The sequence below is a fragment of the Podarcis liolepis genome (assembly GCF_965112155.1).
Source record: "Podarcis liolepis genome assembly, chromosome: 2".
Classification (NCBI taxonomy): domain Eukaryota; kingdom Metazoa; phylum Chordata; class Lepidosauria; order Squamata; family Lacertidae; genus Podarcis; species Podarcis liolepis.
This window is the reverse complement of record NC_139555.1, coordinates 83837784-83859906: the sequence shown is the minus strand read 5'-3', so window position 1 is coordinate 83859906 and position 22123 is coordinate 83837784. Positions and strand designations below refer to the sequence as shown.

General features: G+C 46.2%; 1 protein-coding gene across 1 annotated transcript in view; it reads right to left on the bottom strand.

Annotated features, from left to right (window-relative positions):
* The window catches only part of CELSR3 (cadherin EGF LAG seven-pass G-type receptor 3), a 90504-nt gene that overhangs the window by 25258 nt on the left and 43123 nt on the right, over nucleotides 1-22123 (bottom strand). The window contains exons 4-19 of the mRNA XM_083489075.1: nucleotides 21546-21661; nucleotides 19255-19343; nucleotides 18429-18586; nucleotides 15860-16023; nucleotides 15024-15149; nucleotides 14015-14184; nucleotides 13566-13751; nucleotides 13215-13325; nucleotides 12500-12668; nucleotides 12014-12155; nucleotides 11464-11584; nucleotides 9871-10054; nucleotides 8780-8881; nucleotides 7432-7446; nucleotides 3420-3514; nucleotides 1570-1779 (exon numbers count right to left, since the gene is read on the bottom strand). Of these exons, the coding sequence (XP_083345201.1) occupies nucleotides 1570-1779; nucleotides 3420-3514; nucleotides 7432-7446; nucleotides 8780-8881; nucleotides 9871-10054; nucleotides 11464-11584; nucleotides 12014-12155; nucleotides 12500-12668; nucleotides 13215-13325; nucleotides 13566-13751; nucleotides 14015-14184; nucleotides 15024-15149; nucleotides 15860-16023; nucleotides 18429-18586; nucleotides 19255-19343; nucleotides 21546-21661 (2158 nt within the window). The remainder of the gene's footprint in view (nucleotides 1-1569; nucleotides 1780-3419; nucleotides 3515-7431; nucleotides 7447-8779; nucleotides 8882-9870; nucleotides 10055-11463; nucleotides 11585-12013; nucleotides 12156-12499; nucleotides 12669-13214; nucleotides 13326-13565; nucleotides 13752-14014; nucleotides 14185-15023; nucleotides 15150-15859; nucleotides 16024-18428; nucleotides 18587-19254; nucleotides 19344-21545; nucleotides 21662-22123) is intronic.

Sequence of the window (22123 nt, the reverse complement as noted above, 5' to 3'; positions counted from 1 at the left end):
GCAGTGGAACAAAATAATTGCAGGGGTGTGTCTGGTATGGTGTTTTGTTATAACGGTTGTCCATTTGAATGGAAGTCCCAGACACAAACCATTATTTGTCTCTCCACAACAGAGAGTGAATTATGTGCATGCGTTCAGGCCACTCGTGATGTAGAATGGTATCTGCAAGTATTCGCAGACCTACAGATGCAAGTAACACTACCAGTAAAAGTTTACCTTGATTCCCAGAGTGGACTTGCTATCCTGTGTTCAGAGACCAATACGCAGCGCACTAGAGTCTTAAGATTACGTTTAGAATTTGTAAAGAAACTAATTGCTGATGAAATGGTTGTATTTAAATATGTTCCAGGTGACAATCAAATTGCGGACATTTTTACTAAAGCACTTCCAAAGGTTACACATGAAAAACATGTACAAAGTATGCTTTATGTTTTTGTTCCACAATGATGAACCGCAGGGGAAATGTTGAATGGTTTCTTTAAATGTAAAGGTTCATCATTGTTCCACTCCATGTGTATGTCTTTAAGGGGCCAGAGCAAGGGCCAGAGCAAGATAACGAGACCCAGCTTTACAGCTGTGTAACATAGCAGGTGCTGCTGAGTTATATTTGATTAAGGTGTGTCAGCATCTGGGTAGAGTATATAAGGAGCAGCATCTAGCTCTCCCATTACCCTGGGGAATGGGTTGGTGGTTGGGTCTGGTTTGTTGATGTATTTAGTGTAAATGGAGTTTTTGTTTTTCTTATTAAAACCTTCTTTAAGTTATTTTTGAGTCCCTTCTTTTTAATGCATGGTCTCCCCAGCAAGCTCTCTGCAGCGTCACCATACTGCAAAAAGCCAACACAAAATGGTGCCCTCTGGAATGGCTGTGCTGCGGGTACAAAGAGCATTCCCCAATGTTACCCCCTGGACTTGAACATGCTGGTGGAAGAGGAACCACTGTAATACTCAGATACCTACCCCAGAAGTTGATGCAGGAGGGCACCATGGTCAAGGGTATCGAAGGCAATAGCATAATGTGATAACATTGAGGAAGCATTGTAGTATAACCAATGAAGTCCAGTGTAACTCCATCCTAGTATATGGAGTTGCGTACACTTCACTTGGCTGGCGCTACTGCACTGCAAAATTCACACTAGCACGAATTTCAGTTTGCATATTGTTTTGAAAAGCGCTGATTAGGTATATTCCGCTTGAAATGCAAACTGAATCAAATTGCTCCCCCCATCCTTACCTACAGCTAAGCCATCTTTGCTCAAGATGTTTTAAATATCTTAAATCATTTTTATTGTAAGCTGCCCAATCTAGAGATATGGTAAGGAAATAAATAAGCAAGCCCTGTAGCATGAGCGTAGCAGGTAGGAAATGTCCAGTTATGTTTTGTGTTTTTTGGCAGCATCTTCTGTGATCAGCTTCATAAGAAAAGCATCTAAGCCCAGAGACTCCCCCTGCCACCCACTTCCTTGAGGTTTCTACCTGCCAGGAGGATGGGCGAGGAGCTTCCATGCGGCCTAAATCCCCCTCCATCCATGTTCCTAGCATGCTCAGTAACCAGAAAAAGTCCCCTCACCTCGTTGAAGTGGGCATCCTGGGTGGCTGTCAGGCCAAAGCCATGCTGTCTGCTCTCAAACGCCATCAAGTGGGACAAAAGGCGATAGGTGATGTGAACATCATTGCCGAAGTAGCGCTCCATCTGATCGGTCACTGCCCGCAGTTGGTGGGCCAGCTTCTTGGCTTCTATGGTGTTCAGTTCTGTCTCGTTCCTTTCCAGACCTTCCAGCTACCAACACAGAAAACAAGGGAGGTGGGTGTGTGGGGGACCATGCAGTGGCTCTAGGAACTTAAACATAGCTCCTGTTTTTAAAGAGGCGCAAATCACACAGAGAGGAAAGGGGCTTCCTATGATGTTGCTGATGAAGTGGTGGGGATTAGGGACCACTGGAAACCGTGAAACAGAACTAGCTAGAGGTGAAACTGCCACTGTGTCCATGACCAAGTTCTAGCATTTACTGTCTCAACAAGGGAATGAGAGAAGAGAAACATCCAGTTAACAGATGGTTCTGATATTTAATCCCCTGGGGGAAAAGGAAGCAGAAACAGAGAGAAAGAAAGAGGATTTTATGATAACGCAATAAAAAAGGTAAAGGACCCCTGGTTAAGTCCAGTCAAAGGTGACTATGGGGTTGTGGTGCTCATCTCACTTTCAGGCCGAGGGAGCAGGCATTTGTCCACAGACAGCTTTCTGGGTCAAGTGGCCAGCATGACTAAACTGCTTCTGGTGTAATGGAACACTGTGACAGAAACCAGAGCTCATGGAAATGCCGTTTACCTTCTAACCACAGTGGTACCTATTTATCTACTTGCACTGGCATGCTTTCGAACTGCTAGGTTGGCAGGAGCTGGGACAGAGCAATGGGAACTCACCCCGTTGTGGGGATTTGAACCACTGACCTTCCGATTGGCAAGCCCAAGAGGCTCAGTGGTTTAGACCATAGCGCCACCCGTGTCCCTATCTCTTAATAATATATAGCCCTTAACACTTGCCAACATTTAACCTCAAATTCCTGTACTTTATCCCCACCCTCACCCTGCTTTTCTCTATGAAAGAGCCATATGGATCTTAGGTAGAATTACCTATGCTAGGTTTCTTTACCATGCCTGGTGTATGTGATGTCATGTAAGCAGGATGTGTAAAGGCATTTGTTTCTATAGAGTGATGGGAGCAGATTCCCTCTTATTGATAGGGTGGTAGAAGCATCCATCTAAGTATTTGGCTAATGGTATAACAATGGAGGCAGGAGTCTCACTGCAGAGAGATGGGGTGGGCAGAAGCTGCTCATTCTGCTTTCCTAACGTTCAATTAGCTGTCTCTTCTAATTCCAGGCAACTCAACTGAGTGGTAATTGATCAATCTGACTGGATGGCACACAGTTTATGGTCTAGTCAGTTTCAGCCCTAAGGGAAAGTTTTGCACTTTGAATGCCCTCAATGGGCTACTTAATATAGTCAGACCTCAGCATCCTTTATGCTTCAGAAGTTATTGCTGTACAAGCCGCTGCTTGCACTGTCACCTTTGCTGTGGGTCAGCAGAATCAAACCAACAGATTTGGTGCAGGCTTTTTGCAGGAACGGGTTCAGAGTCATTGCACAAAACAGGCCAGGAAAGTTTGAAAACCACGGTTTTAGCATAAACGTAGGCATAACACTTGGGAGAGAAGCCATGCACTGCTGACAACATTCATTCTGAAGCAGGTTGTATGTATGCAGCCCATAACACAGATTATCTGCTGTGCAGACATACTAGGGCAGTAAGTGTAGGCTTTGCACAGATACTGTGTTGCTTATGCAACTCAGAAATACCACAACTGTGAGCCAAGCAAAGCCCACCCAGATAGGAGACAGACAGACAGAGAGGGTTACCAATGCTGAGAGCTCCTTAAAGGCAGGTGATGTGCAGTTGAAGAGATCGGGTTCCAACCAGCCTCTTTCCTCATCGCAGTGCCGAACTGCTGCTCCTAAGAGAAGGAAGAATGCCTAAGTTAAGAAATGCGTGACTGAGGAGGACATTCCCTGCTGTTGCTGCTGCCTCCCACTAAGAGATTGTCAGGGCAACAGCATCATGCCAGGTCAGGCTCACTGAACGAAGCATTGGCAATACCACCAACACAGAACACCAGCATCAGTGAGGGAACAGATTCAGAGGAGGCTGCACAGACCCTACATTAGCATCTACGAGCCCTTTGCTAAGGTCACCACCCTGATTTTACATTCACAAATTTGAATTTTGTGAGAGCCCCCCCCCCCAATGCTGGGGTTAATTGTTTTCAAGCTAGGCCTGGGAGAACTCACCAGTCACAGATATTTCAGTTACCCCATGAATGGACAGATAAAAGCTTTTGAAGGAGAGGGGTAAATATTATGTTGTGCAAACCCTTATCAAGCTCAAAAACAATTTCTGATTTGTAAGACTTTCTGGATTACCGTAAGAGTCACTTGAGACGACTCCACAAAGAAGGATCAATGCACAGCTACAGCAAATCAGAACTGATGTAGAATTAAAATTTCATTGGCCAAGCTAATATAGCTTATTATCAGCCTCTGGCTGAATGCGGTCTTTTCTGTTTTTTGCCTTGTGCACTCCTGAGAATGAACCATCTCTCACTGTACGCCTGCAGAGCCGATCAGACGAGGGGAGGAAGTTTTGAATCATGATAATGATTTGTCAAGTGCTACTGGGAGGGACAACTGCTCTCCAAACCAAGATTGCAATTTTTTATTTTTTATTTTTTTAAATGAAAACCGGGTTAGTTCTCATACAGACATCCAGCAAATTTGACCAACTGGTTGTATGGGACTTTAGCATGACTAGTTTTCTCTGGATTGGGGCAAGATTTTATTCCCTTATCAATTATGTTTGCAGAACTGATGCTTCTTTGACAGTGACACATTTGATAAGGAAAGTTGGGGAGGACTCTAGAGGGTAGGAGGCATGTACAAACATAGGGAGAAGGAAGGAAGAGCTGAGGATCTGAGTGAAGCATGAAAGATCCACACCCAGGACAAGTGGGGATCCCTCACTAAGCCTCTTTTGGGAAAAGGCAACAGCTCGGTGGTAGGACATCTGCTTTGCATGCAGAGGATTTCAAGTTCAATTCCCAGCATTGCCAGGTACAGCCGAGAGATTCCCCTGTCTGAAATCCTGGGGAGCTGCTGCCTGTCAGTGCAGACAACACTGAGCTAGATAGGCCAAAGGTTAGACTCAGAGCAAGGCAGTTTTCTATGTTCCTCTAAGATTCTGAGTGACAGCCAGATCAGATGTTACAGGCAATTGTCTAATTTGGAGAGACAAAAACGGAAAATGATGGAAGAGGCTGCATGGACAATTTGGAGCAGAAAAATGCCATCTTTCCTCCACTGTTTCTCCACTCCACATCACCCCCTCCACATCACAAGCCATTTTTCAGTGGGGAGGAGAGGTATGTTTGGGGCAAAGTACACATGTTTGCACATAACGTCTGGCTTAGCCCCGACATGCCAGCTGCATGTTTTAAATTTTTCTGCAACCCAAAGGGCTAAAGACTTGCATGTTTTAAGTCAAAGAAACGTGACAGTCCCAAATTGTGTTTAAGCCACAGAACACTGCACTGGAGCGCAAGGTCCCACCATTTGTGGCACCAATCACAGCCATGCAGCTTTCTAGAACACTTGAATGTCACCAGCATCACAAAAAGCCAGAAGGCCCACACTACCAATATCTATACAGAAGTGATATAGATATCTAGTGGGAGCATTAAGACACCCTTAATGCTATATTCCATATCACAAACAGCACCGACACCATTATCAGCATGACCTGCGCCATCTGCCATCCTCACCGGTGGCACTAGATGTGTGTTCAGCAATGACCTGAATGGGAAAGACATCAGCAAAGTAACAACAGCTGTGATCTCTAATAGTTCAAAAGCATGGCAGGTGAATCTGTCATCTCTGCTGCTTTACAAATGGGGAGGGGAAATGAAGTTGTGGCAGGGCCGGGATTGCGTAAATCAATGCTGGAGTCAAATGAATGCTGCTCCTTAGCAAGTATGGGCTTCTATATCTGAGCTGAGATCTCCTGTGTTGAACAGTGTCCACAGTCCAGTCAACTGAGATCCCCCAGGCAGTTGCTAAAGCTTCCACAGTGGAAGGCTACCCATTCTGCTAGCTCAAGATTCTAGGCTCAATCCTCCACACTTTTTGTTAAACGCTGTCAGGGAGAAAGTCTGGGAAAGTCCTTTTGAAGGGCTAGGATATCATGAGCCCTGCAGTTCTATGTTGCTCAGCTGGTCCATTGGTGCAACGGGCGGATTGTCTGGCCCTCATCTGTTGCCTGTAGGGCCAGCTATTACGACAGGCTGTATGGCCAAGACTGGACTGCTCCCTAAGTCACCCAGTTTTTGAACATATATAACCATCTTCCCTGAATCAAGATCTGGGGGAACCTGTCCTGAGTTTCAGCAGCAGTCAGAATTACGATGAATGTCTGGCCCTTGTGTCAGTCCCCAGCCCCTTCACAGAGCAGTGTAAAAAAACTACCTGTAAAAAACTGAGGGGAAGCATCAAGGAAAAGGTTTGAGCAGTTAATCATGCAAGGCTCTTGAGGTTAAACAATAATAGCAAGAAATTCGGCCTGCCTGAAGCACAAGAACTAGAATCCAAAGATTGTACATGTGGTGTTATAAGGTGGGGTAGAAACTGAGCTTACTCCACAGTAGAAAATGTTGCACATGAAGATAAGTCTGCATGCAGCCAAACCCTCTTATTGTACAATTCAATGCCCTTCTTTCCTTTTCCTCTTTATTAGAAAGTGGCACCCTGGGCTGCTTTTTGAGGTGTGCACCTAAGACATTTAAAGCAGACACAGGGGGAGGCTAGTGCCCATTGGGATGGATAGGGTGGAAAGCAGGGAGGCAACACTACACGGAACCACAGCCAATGATAGATGGAGCCTGCTCTGATTTTGTCCCCATCATCCTCCACCTTGCTGAATTCTACAAGAGCAAAACTGAGACTAAGGAGGAGAATGCTGACAGCCAGTGCCACCCCCTAAGTAAGGAGACAAGTACGTGGGGGTTGGCTAAGGGCAGGCAAAGTTTGGTGGGGTAGTGCCCCATCTGCCCAATGGACCAGCCTCCACTGGCATATACCTAAAAATGTGAAGGGTGAATGCAGCAACTGAGGGTCTGCAAACATGTGTATTTATGTATTTTCATCCAGTGAGCCAGGACTGGCTGCATCTCCTTGCTGAGAGCACACTTGGTAAAACACGTGGCATGGCCAAGACAATAATTAGCAGAAAGCAAGAAAGCCAACACAACAGGCAACAACCAAGCCGATTTCTTATGTTCGTACTAGCTTTTGTCAACCCGTGCTCCCAGCATCATCACCACCATCACCATTATTATTATTATTATTATTATTATTATTATTATTATTATTATTATTATGTCCTGAAACTGAGAGGTGGAAAGCAGGCACAGTCGACACCATTGGCTGTGCTGGCATTCCAGCTCTCAGTTTCAGGACTCATTGGTTGGTAGGGATGGTTGAGGAATTGCTCATAATTCCTAAGAGAACATCAAGGCAGTAAGCAGAAGCGGAAGCAGGTTATACAAGCGCAGAAGGAGTGGGAGGAAATAAAAAGGGGGAATTGCAGGCCATTTTCTGCAGATTAGTGTCTGGTGAAAGGCAAAGAAGCTGAAGGTTCAGGCAGGATTACAAGGAAATCAGGGCCAAGCAAGGCAAGAACGATAGTGCCAGCAGCCCTTGCAGCTGATGGGGAAAGTGTGGGGTCCAGCGGTGTCTCAAGCAGGAAGCAGGGAATGGAGAAGCCACACAAAGCAGCCCTTATAAAGCAGGTGAGGGGAGGAAAAGAGACAGCAATAGGCCTTACCTGCACCCCGCAAACCTGCACAGGTGGAAGAGAAAGAAACGTAGAGAAAAGGGACAACATTAAAAGTTCTAAAGCAATGCTAATGCACTGTGAGTTTCCCAGGAGAGTCTCTGCTGAAAGGCAACTGTGCAGAAGGTTCCCACTCCTGTGTGTGTATCGATCCTAAAAACTTATCCAAAGAGTATATTTACCACAAAACTTATATGTACCACAAAACTCATCCAAAGTTGGATTTGGATATTTGGATTCAAGCGAGCAATAGCTTAAACAAAACAACGGTGCGACTCCCCTCCCCCAATCTGTAAACATTCCAAGGCAACCCATCTCCTTGAGCCTAAAAGACAACACTTCCCCAAATCATTCTGCCAAATGCTGTGCCTTGATCAGAGCATCTATATGTGGGAATGAATGGGACCACCCAATGCCCTGCAACCCACTCCTGACTAAGGACGACAGTAGTACAAGGCAGTGTTAGAACTAATAGGTGAGAATGGAAGGGTAGCATAAACTTGAGGAGAAACCTCCTAGTGGTAAGAGCTTCCTAGTGGACAGGTTGCCCCAGGAGATGATTGGCTCTCATTTGCTGGAAGTATTTATTTGTTGATCAGATAAATAGTTGTGCTAGTGCAATGGGGCTTCCTCCCTCTCTTCTCCCCTGTGCCACCCATGCACCCCCAATTTGGCCCCCTCAAAGCAGCACATGTGGGGGGGAGAGGAGAGATTGTTCTGTAGGGCAAGCAGAAATGCTTGCGCTGACTAAGTGATCTCCTTAGCACCTCTGTGAATTCCACCCTACATCTCTCACCTTTCCACCCAGTGGCGATCAAGAATTCAAAGGCAGTAAAAAACACTAGAACAGCAACAAAAGTACAAAGGAAAGCACAGCAACAAGAAGGCTAAGATAATGCAAAACAACCACCACCTGTTAAAAGCACCATCAATATATTTACAAATCAGCTTGTTGGGTGGCTCTCTGACAGGGATGCTATTTAGATTTCTGGACTGAGCCGGGGGTGGGCGATCGGGCTGGAGGATCTCCAAAGGTCCCTTCCAACTCAAAAATCCTGAACCCTGGCAGCATCACCAACACATTTCTATTTACTGTCAGAAATAGTCTATTGCCAGGACAACAAACATCTTTGAGCCTACTTCAGAAGGCCCAATTTCTTCAAAATCTTATTGATGACAATGGCTCCCAGAAATCAGCTAGGACAGTGTTGGAAAAAAGAAGACAGAAAAGATATGCCTTAGAAGAAGGGAGACTAGCAGTGACTTGGGTCTGCTGAAACCCAACAGGACAGATCCAATCTGTCCATAAAGTCATCGCCCTGCAAGTGGAAACACTTACCCAGTGAACCTTTGGGACAAGGCACCACAGCTGTCAAGCCAAACTTGGTTTGAGGCCACCACACCCCAGATTTCAAAGATTTAGGACATGCATCGTAGAGCACTGTGAAGCCAAACACAGAAACATAAGTCACAGGGAATCTAACGGAGGGGTTTTATTCCACACAGTGCCTCGATTGAAGACAGGGAGGCCTTCGAAGAATTCTCAAAACTGATCAGTGTAACATCAAATAAAAGAAAACATTGTCTAAAATGAAATTTCAATTTTCAATGGTATTTAATAGCTTATAAAGCACAAAAAAGGAACCTACAGCACAAAACTACAGAGGCAGCCGATTTTATGCACATACAGTGGCCTTGTGAGAAAAATCTAAAATTACTGCGGGGGATGACAGAACTCATTAAAGAAATATTAGGCTGTGAACTGCTGAAGGGACCCAGAGGGGCAACTTCCAAATCCTTTGCAGCATAGACCCGAGTTGTGTGATACAGAATCTGTGTAGAGCTGTGTTCTGCAGAAAGAATTTCATATAGTACTTGAGCAGTAGTGACCAGGAAGCCTCTATGACGGATAAATGTCTCAAATATGGTCATGCTAACTAATTATGTTAAAATAAGGAATGAATAAAGGTGGGAAGGTTGGCTCATTGGGAACGAGATGATTTGCATTTAGTCCTGGAACAAGAAATGTAATGATCCAGTTCAGATTTTCTTTCCATGTTGCCTGTAGTGTAATTGCTTGTCTTTCAGCTTAAGCTGCCATCTTCCATGAAGTTTCAGTGCTGAAGCTGCTCTCATGAAGAACCCTTCTAAAGCACCCTGAGTTTACTCTCCCACCAACTTACGACAAAGCCATTGGCGAATGAGAGGAGAGACATACCCCCCCTTCCAAAAATTGGGGAAAATGACTATTCCCCTCAAATTGGCTATTACATTCACCTGAAACCCTCCCCCCCCTATTTATTTGGACTTCCAAATAAAATAAGTCCAGCTGTGAGGAATGGACAGCTACAGGTGGAGCAATCCCCTCAGTTTGAGAGGGGAGATGGGAGGCTCCCTCAGAACTGTTTAGAAATGTGGACGCCTACTCACCCTGGCACCCGCTGGGTGTCACCTCGGCAAAAGGGCTGTCACAGCTGTTGCACTGCCGGCCAATCACGCCAGGCCTGCAGTGGCACTGGCCCACTTCCTGGTTGCAGGAACGGGAGGAGGAGCCGATGGGGTAGCAGTCACAGGGGAGGCAAGTGTCGCTCCCTTTGGGGCGGTAGTGGAACTCCTGTGGGGAGAAGGGAGAGGGGCAGGGGAGGCGGTTAGAGAGCCGGGTCGCAGGAGGAGGAGTGGGGCAGCAGAGGGAGCGAAGGGCAAACTGTGGGCAAGAAGGGAGGACCGACATAAGGGAGCCCAACGAAAGAAGCAGGAGAAAGGGAGCAGGGCCTGGTGGGACAAGGAGAGGAGCACTGTTAGGGCAGCAGAAAGCAGAGGCCGGCCCAGCCCAGTCCAGCCGGTCAGTCAGAACAGGGAGATTCTATACAGTATTTCTCCAACTTGGGTTCCCAGCTGTTGTTGGGCTACAACTCCCATCATCCCAATAGTCCTGCTAGCTAGTGATCAGGGGTGATGGGAGTTGTAGTCCAACAATAGCTGGAGACCCAAGTTGCAGACACACATAAGCTGTTCCTGCCTCCCAGGCCTGGTACCGGCAGCCAGTCAGCTTGGGGACACTGGTTCAGGGTCCCAGGGCTGATCCAGCTCTGCTGCTGGGCCCTGCCCCAGGCAGCTGCTTTTGAGTGAGAGCCAAACTTGACTGCACAAGTGGGTGTGGGTGTTAGTAGGGGGGTGGGATTGGCAGCACTGTGTCAGCCCTGCTCCCTCCATTCCAGTGCTCCCAAAGTGCTTTCGGCCGTCTGATGCTGCAATCCACCATGCCTAGAGTGAACAGCAGCTTCTCAGTTCCTTAAACAGTCTCCAGCCTGGTTCAAGCACTATTCCTAAGTATGTAGCATTGGGTTCGGGTCAAGGAGTGATGTCCTGATAACAGGCAAGAAGGCAGGCAGGGACAGGTATTGAGAGAAGGAAATGGAGGACTCTTGCCAGGTGGCGCATAGAAACATAGAAATGGAAGGGACCACAAGAGTTGTCTATTCCAACCTCCTGCAATGCAGGAAACTTTTGTCCAACGTGTGGCTTGAACCCAGGATCCTGAGATTAAGAGTCTCATACTCTACTATCCACACAATTTTTATTGATTTATTTCCCACCTTTCCTCCAAGAGGCTCAATGCTGGCATACATGGTTCTTGTGATTCCTCCCACCGCCCATTTATCCTCGCAACAATCCTGCGAGGTAGGCTAGACTGACTGAGATTGACCAGGCCTAAGATCACTCAGGGAGCTTCATGGCTGTGCAGGGATTTGAACCCTGGTCATCTCAGGTCTGAGTCCAAGACTCTAACCGCTATGCTGTACTGGGTCAGGAGACCTGAGAACAAAAACTGGAAATGCATGAGAATGAATATCAAGGTGAGGTTTACATTCCCATAGCTTGGTGCAAGCATTAGGACATTGCAGAGGATTGAAAGGCTATATTGCGGGTGGTGGGCAAAGTGAGTCAAGTGCTGCCTCAGATCCTAAGGGGAGCAGAACCCCAAAACATTTCACAGAGAGAAAGAAAGGTCCGTTTTCTTACCTTACAGCGACATTGCCCATTGGTCTTATTACAGTCTGGGTCAAATCCTTTGGCCGCATCGCAGTTGCAGGGCCCACATGTTGGATTCCCCCACCAGCCCTTGGGACACTGCTGATCCATCCTGCAAGGGGGGGGGGGGGAGTCAGATGGATCCCTGATGTTATACACCCAGCACAGCACAACAGCCATCTTTATTAGTCTTCCAGGAGCTTGATCGTCTTCTTGGTTTTCCTCTCTTCCCCAAATTGCATAAATGCGGGTAGGGGCTGCCGGCCACCTGCCTTGGTGGGTCACGAATTGTGTGGGCCTGCCCCATCTCACACTGATACGCTCAGATCACCTCACTGCTAATTAGCCATGTCCAAAGTAAGCTGCTAATCAACTCTAATGGGAGGAACAAACTGATGCACAAAGAACGAAATTCTTTGGTTTTTCTCCTCAGTGGCCTATCTGTTAAAGACTGGAGTGGAGGAAACCAAATGAATAGGGAAAAGAGCTTTACCTAGGCCCATAGGATGTTGAGAAGTACGGGAGCAGTCCTGGATCTCACCTGTGCTCACAATATTGCCCAAAGTGATTCTCTCCACATTCGCAGACATAGCCGTGGGGAGCCCCAGGCTTCCGCCGACACACTGACTTGTTCTTGCAGGGGTTCAGATGACAGGCATCAACGCAGTTGGCACCATAGTAACCTGGAAGGACAGGTTAGAAGTAATGTTCTAACTGAACCCAGTGAGTTTATTAAGCTGGTGTGGATCACAGTGCTAAGCCCTTATCAATCCTTTCTTTCACCCACCCATCCAAAAAGAAAATCCTGCAACAGAAGAAGCCAAAGGCTATGATTGAGGTATAGGGATCGTTCAAATCTGCTTGATTTACACACCTTTGGCTGAAAAATTTGGCTTATTTGATCACTGAATTGAGAAGGATACCCCCCCCCGCCTCCACACACACACACACACACAAACACAATGACTGGGCAGCTTGTGAAAATCATGGGCAAGTGAAGGATCTGTGTTGCTTGTGCATCTCCTACCTGGCTGGCAGACGCAAGTGTAGCTTTGCCACTTGTCCTGGCACAGACTGTTGGCAGGGCAAGGGTTGGAGTCACAAGGGTTGGGCACAGTACATCCTGCTTCCACGTTCAGAGCGTTGCTGGGCTTGGGTAATGCCATCCCTGTGGCTGTGTCACCCAGGCGTACTCCCTGAAAGCCAAGTGAAAGGGGGTATTATACAGGATCTCTTTAGGAAAGCCAGTGGACCATTTGGCCAGCCTCTCAAGCGACTCTTTTATAAAATTGCCCAGTAGCCTTTGCTAAGCTTTCCTGATATTTTCTCTTCCCTTATTACCAACTATTCAGGTGTCCTATAGAAAGCCGCCCCACCACTTCTGCCCACAAAGAGTGGCAGTCCCTGCAAGGGAAAAAATCTGTGGCTTGCGTCACATCCGTACTATAGATTTAAAGCACTCTTATACCACTTTAACAGTCATGGCTTCCCCCAAAGAACCCTGGGAGCTGTAGTTTATTAAGGATGCTGGCCTCTCAGATACTCAATTTCCAGCACCCTTAACCAATAAAGGTCCCCAAGATTCTCCATGACTGTTAAAAGTGGTAGAGTGATGCTTTAATGTACGGTATGGATGTGACCTTTGTGTTTCTTTGTTTTCTTAAATCTCCCATTTGTGAATACTGCCTGTCACAGACTCAAAATGGAGAAGGTTTGACATTTGGAAAATTGCTGGGACTTACCTGGATGCAACCCTCCAAACCGTGATGCACTTTACCAGACTCCAGGATTCCCCCAACATGGAGATGCTTCACTTTCAGGCCATGCAGCTCATTTCCAACAACTACAGTGTCCTGAGAAAAGAAACCCAACCAACAGCAATTTCATACTTTACATGTTCTCTACATGTTCGAAAAAGAAGCTCTCAGTTTCAAGGCTGGAAGAGACCATTAGTGTTGGTCATATATAGAGAGAGAGGGAGAGAAAGAAGGAAGCAGGCAACAAGGTTCTGTTAAGAACACTCAAAAGGGTGGAAGAAGACTCACAAAATGTGGATCATTTGGGGAGAATGTGCCCCCACCTTCAGGGCTCACCTGGTAAAAGCCAAAGTCCAGGTTGAGGGTGATGATGTAACGTGTCTCTCGACCACTCCGGACGTCCTGTAGCTGTAGCTGGAGGTCGTGCCACATCCCATCATTCAAGTGCATCTGATCCAGGAGGAGCTTGGTGGTGCGTCCAGAGCCCCTGTTCACCATGAAGGAGAGCAGGCCGGAGTCCAGCTAAAGAAAGGGCAACATTAGAATGGAGCAAGTTCTACCCAGGGAGCAAGACCCAAGAAAGCTCAGAGCGAGGCTGGTAAGAGATGGATCCAAGGGAGATTTCCAAAGGCCAGAGAAGCCTGGAGGCTGGAAGGTTACAGTCAGCCCCTGAGCTAGATGATCTTTGGTTTTACAGCTTTAAGTGGAATGAATAGCTCTCACAACATTTGCTCACAGCACGGAGCGGAAGCAGACGATAGGCTTATGGGTACTGGGAACGGTACCTGGCAGAGTATGGTGGTGTATTGGCCAGCATGTGCCTGAAGCAGCACCCCGTTCAGTTTGCGTGTCCGGAATGCCAGGCCCATATACCAGGGGGTGGAGATCTTCACTTCATTCTTGAAGTCCCAGAAAAGGATGCTGTTGCCACGGAAATGGTGAGGGTGATGCATGGCTGGAAAAGAAAAGAGGAGCATCAGAACAGATGCTGGAGATCAGAACAGTGTGATGAAGCTTGTGACGGGAGATGCCCCAAAGCCCCCCTTGCTTCCTTCACTTCAATGACTTTTGTGCCATTTTGTGCCAAGGAAATGCCCCTGGATTAGGCCTGGGGAGAGGAGCTGGAGGTTTAATTTCACTTAAAATGCCGAGGAGTGGACGCACTGTGCAGAAGGAAGGCAAGCAACATGACCAGATGACAGGTCTAGCAGGTCTGGGCCAAACACTTGAGAACTGCAAATTTCGATGATTCTACAGACTGAAAAAACATTTGAGGGCTGGCTTTTTTTTTTAAGCTACATGTTAGAGCACGTGCTTTGCATGTAGAAGGTCCCAGGTTCAATCCCATGCATCTCCAAGTTGGGCTGGGAGAGACCCTGGTCTGAAATCCTGAACGGTTGCTGCCAGTCAGTGAGATAATACTGAGCAAGATGGGCCAATGGCCTGACTCAGTCAAGCCTATGTTCCTCTGTGAAATTGTGCTTTTCTCTTCAACATCCTCAAAACTGATGCCTGATTCTTTCCTGACCACCACTCACATGCAGTTTAAAGGGAAAAGTCACAATTTAGATATACATATGTGCTCTATAAGGCAGCATGTTTTGTGACTGAATACAAAACGTACTATCAGTTTTGCTTGACTTTCCTTGGGAACCCACATGCCCTTCCAACAGAACCTTTCCAAGGCCGAAGTGTTGCATTTCGTTTTGACTATACCTCCTGGCTTGCACTCCTATGGCAGTCCCTGCCACCCCTTCCATGTGCCTCCTGAATATTCCACAAAGTTACACTCACCATGCCTGCACTCCTTGCCTCCAAAGCCTACTGGGCATTCGCAGGAGAAGGAAGACCAGCCCACAGTGCAGGTGCCACTGTTCTTGCAGGGGTTGGAATCACAGAAGGAGTGCTTGGCATGGCAACCTGGGGACATTGCAGATGGACAGCACAAGTGAAGACAAAGCATGTTACTTGGAATAGCTTCTTCTTTGGCTTCAACTCCCAACTTTCCTAAACTATGATAACAGGCCCTCAAAGCTGAACATTAACAATAGGCAGGAACATCTCCCGATGCCATCAATTTCCTCATTCAGTCCTTCAAGCACTGCCTTTCTTCACAATGTCTGGAAGCTGCAGCAGACACCAAGAATGGCCCTCTCCAAGTCTCACCTTTCTCTCTGGAAATGCCTTTCTGGTTAGGCACAACAAGTATGAAGTCCCCAAGAAATCCACAGTGGGAAAGACTAATTTGGGATGGTGACCCCATTAGGTCAGTGGTTTGGGTCTGGCCCACGTCCTGCCCAGGCAATGAGAAAGCAGAGGTGCCCCTATTAGTATTACAATTGTAGCGTCAGCCAAATGGTCATGCACGTTCGTTAAATAAAACAAAGGGCCAATAAACATACAGAGCTGAACCTCTCTTCTTCCAGGAGTCTTGCCAGAGCTGCAAAAGAGAGGGCCAGCTGGTACCGGTGCAGCCTATGGTATAATTAAAACAACGGCCTGGTTCCCTGAACCATCAAGCCAGCTATAGCCAAGCTCTTTGCAACACTGCAATGGAAGGCAAGGATGATATGGGAGAGGAATGAGCCATGGCTTGGGAGAGCCATCCATGGTTAAGCAGCTGACATTACCTGTTGCGGTCCCATTGTTTGCAATGTAGGAAGCCAGGTCAATGCGTTTACTGTCAATGTACAGATCTCTCATGCACCCCACAAACTCCCTGTGCTCCACTGGAAAGTTCTCAGGCAGATTGGGGACCCCTCCAAGGAGCAAAGGCCCAGTGAGGTCCAGCGATCTGGAGGAAGAAAAGGCCCGTAAGTGGTATTTGCTGCGGGTCAGCTTTCCAAAAGGTTACCTTTAAGCTAGAAATGGGGAAAGGGGACAAGCGTTTTGCTTAATCTACAGATCAGGGAAATGCAGAAGCCCCGTGCACAGGCGTTTTGACAATAAATGCAGCCATACTGTTCCGGTAGTCCCACCCTCCCTGAGCCAAGCATGCAGGATTTAGGACAAGCCATTGGCAGCCAGGACTGTGGTGGGACACCAGATCTTCCACGTATCACCACAAGGAAGGAAGAAAAAATGAAATTCATCCCACCAGCCCACACTCTCATTGATGCTGTTAGATATTTAGCATATAGAGTCCTCTAGGGTTCTGCCATTATAACTTTGACAAATGATATGTAATATCAACCTACCTAGCAAGGTTGCCGTAAGCATTACTGAGATGACATATAATTAGTGCTTGAAACATTCAAAACATGCTATATAAACTACTCAGAAGCCTAGTTTGGTATCAAGCGGTGGAAAATAAATATATAAATAAAATGAAGCTATCACAGTTGTCTTTACTACAGAATAGTTACCACCCACAATTTTAATTTTTATCCCCACTTTGTATACGTGAACTGAAATGACAGGAAGACCTCTAGACTTTCACTGAATTAAGCACCCCTGATTTTGTGTGTTACAAGGTTGTTAAAGGGTAGACCAATTTGTGTTCAATGGTCTTAGACATTCTGAAGAACACCATGAGAAAGGCCAGTGTAGTGGGAAATTTGGGGTTTTCTTAATGAAAGTCATTGATAAAAAACCTTTACACGCCCACCATTTCATTCGGTTCACTGAAAAGCAAGTGTTATCATCCAAGAGCCAATGCAAATAAGGCTATCACACGATTACTTGAGACCCATGACTGATTCTGACACTCACAAACATCAGTTGGCAACACAATATACTAATCCCAACTAAGGAAAATCCTGAAAATGAAGCTTGACTTGTATAAAGTCTTCGACAGTGTTCTTTCCAAAACAGACACTCCAATATTAAGAGGCCTCTTGTTATTTCAGAAGTCATGTTCAAACTTTTCTCATGTCCCATTCCCTTGCATCTATTTTTCATTATATCCAGCTCTTCTTTTGAGTAGAGGCTTGCATGTAGTGTGTGTGTGTGTCCCTAGTCCACTATAAGGACTATCTTCTTTCCTTGCTATTCATTCCTATTTGCTTCTAACTTTCTCCGCCTTTTAGTGTGTTTGCAATCTTCACTTCCCCTCTTCCCACCCTTTCCTTAACCCCCATTCCATTTTTGCCCTGCTATCCTCAACTCCCCACTTTCCTCTCTCGCCCCCCTTTCTGTAGGTGACTTCTGATGCATGACTTAGTTACACAGAAACAGCCACAAGCAAAACAAAATTCGCAAAACGAAAAACTAATATTTCCCTTGCCTGGATCGAAGCTCTGGACTGCCTTGTGCATATGCAATGCTTTCTAGCCAGTCTGAGCCATCACACACAGGCAAGTGCAGTGGACCTGACAAGTAGGGTGTCCAGAGGATTGCCCGAGGCTCCTGCTTGCAATTGCTACACTGTTCTAAAGGTACTGCTTTATTGTGCATTTTAATTATGGATATTTGTATTTCTGTGGTTTGTGCAACTTAGTTTTGTAAAGTCTATTTGGGCATTAGACAGCATGTGTGCATGTGTGTGTATTGGGGTAGCCAAAGTTGTGCCCTCCAGATGTTCCTGGACTACAACTTCCAGCATCCCTGACCATTGACTATTTATTTATTATTTATTGATTTTTATCCCACTGTTTCTTCCAAGGAGCTCAAGATGACATACATGGTTCTCCCCCTCCTCAATTAATCCCCACAACAGACCTATTGAGGTGGATTAGGCTGAGAGGCAGTGGCTGGCCCAAGGTCACCCAGGGAGCTTCATGGCAGAGTAGGGATTTGAACCCTGATCTTCCAGGCCCTAGTCTGACGCTCTTATCACTACACCACACTGGCTGCTGTGGTGTTATGCTGGCTGGTCGGGGTTGAAGGGAGTCCAACTACCTATGGAGGGTCACAGGTTAGCCATTCCTCCTATACAGGATACAGAGCTGAGTAATAAAAACTGCAGCTGCCTCTGCAGCTGTGGGATGGGGAGGCAGGCAAAAACCCAGAGAGAGACAATGGCACAGAGCAGTCTGTGTGGGTAACTGTGAGACTCCCGCTCACACTGTAGTAGGGTGTGGCTTATTATAAATCATGTGACCACACGCCAAGCTTCTCCTTCCCAACTTCCACTTGAGCATGAACTGGAGAGGGAGCTTTGACTGCATTTGGGGGTGGGGTAAGGAAAGGTGTTTCTACTTAGCTCTTTGAAGAGTGGGCAGCACATTTCTGGTCTAGCTGCAAGTGGGACACACTCACTTTTTGGAACTGGACTGCACCCCCTCTGCTGCACAGGAGTAGTTCCCAATCTCGTTGCCGAACTGCAGTGCCACAGATGCATCGCATTTGTCCACCATCAGAATGGCCACTTTTTCTTTGGAAGGTCCCTGCACAGAGCCCAGGGAGCTGATCTTGGGCTGGAATGATAAAGCACGGACTAAGCAGGCATCACCAAAACAAAAAAGCCACATTGCCTTATTCTTAATTCACTAATGTCCCAATGAAACATTCAGGGGAAAAAGACAAGTCAGAATGCAAGATGTGGGTGGGTGGGGAGCAGAATCCCCGCAGATAGAAAACTAGCAAGGGACAAAGAACATCAGATTCTTATTTAATGTAACCCTCCCGACGCATGTCTGCAGAAAATCCTTCCTTTGAAGCAACAGTTAGCATTAGAGGGGAAATTTGTTGCAAAGCAAAGACCATTTTCAGAACAGATGGTTTTTTTTCCAAGACTGCAACTAGGCTAATTTCCCTCTCCAGAAGGAAAGAGTTCAACTACCTCTCCATTCCTGGTCTGATACCATTAATTATCAACACTACACCCCTGCTAATGCAATTCACATTTTTTAAAAGCCAGTGTATTTGATGCGAAGAAGTGGTTTGCTGGGTGGGGCAGCAGTTAGCCAGGTAAAAAAAAAAGTACAAGAAACAAAATCAGGCCAGAGAGAAAAATCTGATAGAATGAATCTGTATCATATTTCCCCTTAAAATCCATGGCACGTGGAAAAGAACTGCAGAGGAAGACAGAACCAGGATAACAAAATAATCGCAATGGCAGAAAGCCGAAGGTGCTAGCACCTACCTTGTTGTAATAGTGAAGCTGAACCGTATGCCATTGCCCATCACTCACACCTCCGGGCACATAGGGAGCAACAATGGTGCTAGACTCTCCTGCAAGGAGAGACATCATGAAATGTCAGCCAGGAAGACTTCAGGTCAAACTAGACAATATGTAAAATGTGTGATTTTTTAAAATGTGCCCCTTTTCCTTCTTTAAAAATGGCAGTCATAGGGAACCAAACAGGAGTAGGACCACAGCACAGGGTGGCATGCTAATTCTTCTCCACTGCGCTGCAGACCCACCGAGAAGGGTTAAATCGCACCCCAGTTCTCGTTGCCATGTCCTGCAATCCTGATCCTGCTTGGGAGCCTCCTATAGCTGTTACTTTTGAAGGGAAAGGGCACATTTGGCCCTTTGACAAACCCTAAGGGAAGACTGCTAATGTGTGGTAGCAGTATCACTCTTCCAAGCATATCAAGATAAGAGAGTCTCACGTTGGCCCATATAATGACTGACAGTTCATCACATGTAGGCATGAATGTAAAAGCACAACTTGTGAAAGACAGCATGATAACACATGTGTTGTGCATATGCACAAAGACAGAGAGGGAGAGAAGTTGCTTTGAAACATGCAGTAGCATTAATTTGGTATTTCTAGATACACTTTCTAAGAAATGAATAAGGCACTACAATGTTAGGAAGAAGGCATGCACCCTTCAAAGCGATTCCGTCGAATGGTTCCAAGTATATTGGCAAGGGAACACAGCAAAGGCAGCTGCCTTGGAGCTAATCTTTGCCTGGCCCTTCCAAACATCAGCTCCCCATATTGAACAGCTTGTGAAAAAAGAACCTGTTACAGCCAAATCCTGTCTAGGATATGTAACAACTTGGTACTGTAGTGTCTTTTTGAAGAGGATTAAATTTGAGGAACAGGAGGTGATTGGTGGCTTTTAATATGGCTTTTTAAAAAATGTGTGGTTCCTTCCTTCCTTCTTTGATCATTTATTAAATAGGTTGATTGTTTAATTTAATTGGTTATGGGATATTAGGATTGAAAGGCACATTGTAAATAATATAAATCCACTATGCACATAAACATGCATGCACACCTAAGCAAAGCTGAGGAGTCCAGTATCACAGTGTTGATCTGATCCCCCCCCCCTTGCAACTAAGCAAGCAAACAAGCTGATGCTCTTGGGTTCCTGTTTGTGGCTGTGGTCAGCCATCACACCTCGGCCATCGACTCAGATACATTAAGAGTCCCGGAAATAACAGGCCTTTCAGTAACTATATTTAAGGCACTTGACATCTGAACATTGCCTTTGAAGTTGAGCAGCCCACAAAAGGCTCTATCTCTTCAGATGGAACCTGATGTATAACCGACATGGTTTTGGGTGGGTGGTCTTGTTGTGTCATATAACAGGATGCCTTTTAAACCACAGCTTAAAACAGAACATGGCTTCCCACTGATGCAGCTCCTTCATTCATCCCAACACAAAAAGCATGCTTAACTAGTCCTCTGAGACACAATCTAATTTGACTGCTTGTGACCTTCAGACCCAACATGATACGACGACGTACAAATACATATTATACAGGCACGCGAACACAAACATTGCTGTGCATACAAATATGTTCCCTTGCAATCTACACCATTTTATGCTTTTTTTCCAATTTCATGCCTGCTCACACCTTATACCTACATGTAAATAGTAGCCTTGTGGTTCCCCATTAATCACACATTCAGGTACAGACCATGAAGACACAAGGCACACACCAGGAGTTCAAACCTGAATGCTATCCTGAAGCCCCATGCTCCTCTGCAGGGCTGCTAATATGATTTTCTGGGCCAGGTACACTGTTGGTGTTCAGTCCTTACCCCCAACCCATCATGTGTTAGTCTTTTTGAGCTCTGGAACCCACTTGAGTTCTAGTGGATCCCCACAGCAGTTTCACTTGCACCTCCTTTCTGCAGTCCTGCATTGCTTATTCTGCTTTCTCTCCAATAAATCTCCTTCCATCCCATCCTATTCTATCATGAACATGTTTTGCAGTACCAGGGGTCCCCAAAAACCACAGACATCGGCCATCACTCCTCTGTTGCTAAGAGAATGGAGCCTAGTGCCCCTTGGAGCTGGTAGGGCAGAAGGCAGGGAGGCCAACAGTAGGTGGCGCCAGACCCAATGTCAGGCAGAGCCAACTCATTCTGGTTTCGCCCTCTTCCTCCTCCTCCCTGCTGAGCTCTACAAAGGAGGCACCCCCGTTGTAAGAAAGTAGGCAAGTAGTACTGCAGACCCATCTAGATCACCTACCTGTGGAGTACTTCAGCTGAACCTGCCCATCCACAATCTCTACAGCCAAGAAGTCATGCTTCTCATTTAGACGTCCGTTGTAGATTAGGAGGCCACTGCGCTCTAAGGTGGCAAATCTAAACAAAGCAATACAGTAATAAAGCAGAGAAAGAATAAGCATTTCTGAAAATTCTTAATTAGCTAGCCTGGGCCTGAGATGAATTATGACATTCCCTGGGGCAAAACTTCATCGGGTACAATTGGCTGAAGAGAATGTTGCAACTGCAGAATGATTAAGATTAAGATTCAACCGTCAAGAAAAAGGAGAGTTGGTGTCTTTCTTTTTCTGCCTTAAATGGCAGGCCAACATTCAACAAGTGAGAGCTAACACTGCATCCCATATCTGGTAAAGCTGCACTTGTTGAATTTCTACTGTATTGTGTTTTTTAATTGCTGCAGCCCACCTTGGGACCTTATGGTGAAGGGTAGATTAAGATGATGATAAGATGATGATAAGATGATGATAAGATAAGATAAGATAAGATAAGATAAGATAAGATAAGATAAGAGCCATTCTGCAAGGAGAAAAAAGGGGTTGG